Source organism: Austrofundulus limnaeus, unplaced genomic scaffold, assembly GCF_001266775.1.
Source record: "Austrofundulus limnaeus strain Quisiro unplaced genomic scaffold, Austrofundulus_limnaeus-1.0 Scaffold780, whole genome shotgun sequence".
NCBI lineage: Eukaryota > Metazoa > Chordata > Actinopteri > Cyprinodontiformes > Rivulidae > Austrofundulus > Austrofundulus limnaeus.
The window spans coordinates 141,861-146,095 of NW_013953182.1; the positions used below are offsets into that span (position 1 = coordinate 141,861).

Here is a 4,235-nt window from a genome sequence, read left to right on the forward strand (position 1 = left end):
ACTCTACCCAGAAGGGTCCCCGGACCGGGATTTGAACCGTGACCTTCTCGCTGAGAGGCATCAGCTCTACCAACTGAGCCACCATGCCGCCTACCTTAAGCATTCCTTTCCTAATATGGTAACATGTGCCGAGTTCTGAAGCTGGGGTCTAAGAGAGACATAGTACATCTGTGCATTCCTGAGAAGAGGCCTCCACTTTTAGACACTACAAAACTCAAACATCCTGTTTGTCTGCTTTGTTGATCCAAAGCAGACAACCTTGTGGACAGGGCCAGTCCTATCCAATTTGGTGCCCTAGGCAAGTTCCAGGTGGCATCTCTTGTGCAATTTTCTAAATCTCACTGCTAATTTACAAACATTCACATGCGCTAATAAATAGTGTTTATCTTTAGAAACCAGCTTGTCCAATTAAAAATTTGCCAATTCAAGTGATTAAGAGAGCAGAGGAATGCAATGTGAACCATAGAAAGCTTAAAAGTTGTATAGTAGTAGCTGAAGTCTGCTAAAGCTAGTTTTAAACAGCAATAACTGGTGCTATCTGAGAACCATCTCCATCTCATTCTGAATCTTGATCAAAAATCCAAAATGAGATGGCTACCATTGCTAAAATATAAAACTGATCCTAACTTGGCTATTTTTAGCCATATTGAGCTGAAATTTGGTGTGGTGGCAGCTAAACATCCAAAACTACATTAAAAACAATCTTGCACTAAGTGGCAAACCCATTCATAGTTACTCCAGGAGCTATTCTAGTCAACTATACAATTCATTTGGAACAGAATATCATAAGTCTACTTCATACCTGCCAACTTGTGCTATTTTAGCAATGAGGAACACCTGTTCATGTTAACAAGCAGGACTGAAGCAGTTCCAGGGGTATACTCTCCAGAAACCTTTGTAAAAGATCAAAAAGAAAAAAATAAGTAGGTTCTCTGGATGGGTTCTTCTTTAGTGAAACGTTTCGTCTCTCCTCCATGAGAGACGAAACGTCAACAACGCTGACCGCCTATCGTCTCCTTCCTCCTACAATGCTGTTATTGCAAGTATGACTCCGCCCCCTGTGAGAAAAAGGTGTGAATCAGAGCCTTAACGATACCAACACAAAGAGGGAGAGAAACATGAACAAGAGGACTTTGAACCCCCGCTTGCACTACATTCACATAACACAACACAGGTCAGATGATGGGATACATGAACCTCTATGAACAATAGAGCTAATCAAGCTTATTGTTAGTCGATGGCCCTATTTTGCATATGACTAACCTGTTTGTCCATGTGGAGGCGGAGCTTATAAGGCTGAGTTCACCTGAAACTCATCAGACTGAAGAAGTCTCTTGGAGGAGAGACGAAACATTTCACTAAAGAAGAACCCATCCAGAGGACCTACTGATTTTTTCTACCTGGATTACTGAGATTCATCAGGACATTTGTAAAAGATCTGCTCAAATTAATGCACTCTTCATCCATTTGAAGAACATTTTACATTTTATGTTTTCTTGGGATTAATAAAACAACATAAAATCAGTATTTTAGGAAGGTAGAACACTGAAAACCAGATCTGAACCTGAATTTTATCTGCTTCATATGACACTTTTAGCATGAAACATCCTCTGCACCACATAACATCTTGTGAAGTAATCAGAAGCATCATGTGGTAAACTGGAAGTTGATAAATCCCTAATCAGAAGTTTTGTTGAGGAAACATGAGAACAAGTCCCACCTGGTTGAGATCCTCCAGCAGGGAGGTCTCCTCCTTCATGAAGAGCTTTCGGCTTGTGTCTGTAGCGTACTCCTGAGGCCAGAAGGAGCTGACGTAGACCCGAGGGGACTCTGTGACATTGATCAGCGGGGCCATGCTCCAGAACAGGGCCCCGTAAACCCTCATCAGGTCCTGGGTTGAAACGCTGTCTGCTTTGTTGAGGATGAGGCGAATCTGGGACTCGCGGCCTTTCATCTGGCGGAAAAGCATTTCCAGCTCACCTCCCACATCCAGCTTAGTGGGGTCAAACACCAGGAAGATCAGATCGGCTCGATCAATGAACCACTGGCACACCTCGTTGTATGGGTAACCTGGAGAGAGGAAGGACTGTCAGGGATCAAATAAACCCAAACGTGACGTTCCATCATAAAGGAAAATAGACCACATAGATTATGAAAACATTCCCACAGGCCAAATCTGATCCCTGTCAAGATTTTATCAGGGCCCAAAAGGAAGTACTTTAAATGTGAAATAGTTTTATGGTTTCTCCTTTTGTCTCTAAATGTAGTGAAATCTTCTCGTGTCAGCTGCACACCTTTCAAGCCAAGAAAATTCAGTTTGTGTTTTTAATTGATTTTTGATTTTGGTGTGGAAAGAACAACAGAGAATCAACTTTAATCATTGTTTGCTGTATTCTTTTATTTTAAATTCAAATAATTGGATTTTTAGCAAGAGTTTTCTTTTTTTGACCTGGTTTGCTGGATTGCGACAAAACATATTTTTAAGATATAATAAATGAAAAGGTTGTTGATAGAGAGTAAGGCACAAGAAATTTATTTAAATGATGCGTCTTTCTAAATTTAGTTGTTTTTCTTTATCTGGTAGGTTATGTGTATTCTAATTGCAACATAAAACATATTTCGGAAAAGGTCATTGGTATTTTTATAAGAATAAATTGTTATATAACATTTCTTCAATAAATAGTGACAGAAATTGGCCCACGCCTTGGTCAAAGTTTTTATTTTTGGCCCATTTGTGTAACTGAGTTTGACCCCCTACATTCATTTGTTCAATAGATCCACCATCACTCCTCTGCACATGTCCAAGTATGTATGGCATAAATCTTGTGCCAGCAGGAACTGAATTTAAATTGCTCAGTTTGAATCTGAATGTGCATAATTTGAAATTGAATGCATTGGTTTGAAAATAAATTTCATTGAATTGGAACTGAATTTAATGATTTGAAACTGAATTTATTTGCTTTGAAACTGTATTTTGGTTTATTAAAAATTCAGTTTGACTACTTTCACTTTCAGTTCCATAATTCAATTTCGGTTCGAAAATTCAGATTTTTGCTCTTATACATGTAACTGTGCTAGCTGTATGAATAAGGTTTGCAGCTAAAGAAAAGGCGTGACGTCACTTCAGTTTTCAGCGAGTTATGATTTATTAAACGTGTTGATACTTCATTGTGCCTGCTACACTTATCACACTGAGTGGAGCGGGAGACCGTTCTAAGATGGCGGCCCCACGTCTCGTCAGCTCCAATAGGCAGTAGCGGTGGTCAGGTTCCAGAAGGCGCCAAAAAATGTAAATAATAAAGAAATAACCTGATAACAGAGATAGAAGCATTGGTTCAAAAGCACTTCACCTCAAAAGTGACAAGTAAAAAGGAAAACTGACAAATGAAACTGATCAGTGAGACTGACAGAGTTTTTGTTGACAACTGATGACTGACAAGTAAAACTGAGGATGTCCTAAAATGTACACCGCAGTCTGGTCTGTTGACTCTCCTTCAGCCTCCCTCAGCCTCGGGTGTGAAGAGGAGGAGAGAGCTGACTGCTGCGCTGCTCACACACACACAGACACACACACCCCAGCCCGCTGTACGTCCTGCAGAAACAGGTAAACAAGAACTCTGTGTGTAGAACGCACAGCGGGGGGGAGGAAAAAAAAAGGCTCGAACCGGACCAAACTTCAGTCAAACAAGACCCAACACTTTTATTCCTGATCTAAACTAGTGATCTTGTGAGCAGCTGCAGCTGAATGCTTTTTTTTTCTGTCAGGCTGTCGGGGCGCTCCACCTCCTCTGTCAGGGGCTGGTGTGGTGTGGGGCGGACAGAGCTCAGCCGAGGCTGCGGTAAAGCAATGTCGTGTCCTGATTCAGGGAGACAACACGAGTCAGTCCCAGACTGAGCTGACTTGGTCATTTTAAATGAAATATGTCATGAATCAATGGGCCTCATGCAAGAACATGTTCGTATTTTTATCCTAAATTCCTCTTACTTTTGTTCGTATGAAGGGTTCGTACGAACATGTCACGTCAGATTCAACAAACDCTTCTATCTTCAGAAAACGTGTGTAAATGAGCTGCGTAAATTCCACCTGTTCTATCCAGCTGCTCGTGCACGCGAGAGGAGATTAGCATAATTACCACCCCAAAAACACCATATAAGGCTATGGCTGTGTCCAAAACGACAGGCCGGGTCCTCCGCAGGACCCAGACTCCCCGGTCTCGGCGGGCCGGGTCCTTGGT

At 41.6% G+C, this 4,235-nt stretch overlaps 1 protein-coding gene across 1 annotated transcript in view; it reads right to left on the minus strand.

The window, feature by feature from the left end:
* LOC106532499 (sarcalumenin) overlaps window positions 1-4,235 on the minus strand; it is a gene marked incomplete at its 5' end in the record, with an annotated part of 72,254 nt that overhangs the window by 1,971 nt on the left and 66,048 nt on the right. Inside the window, 1 exon segment of the mRNA XM_014028562.1 lies at window positions 1,721-2,070. Within this exon segment, the coding sequence (XP_013884016.1) occupies window positions 1,721-2,070 (350 nt within the window).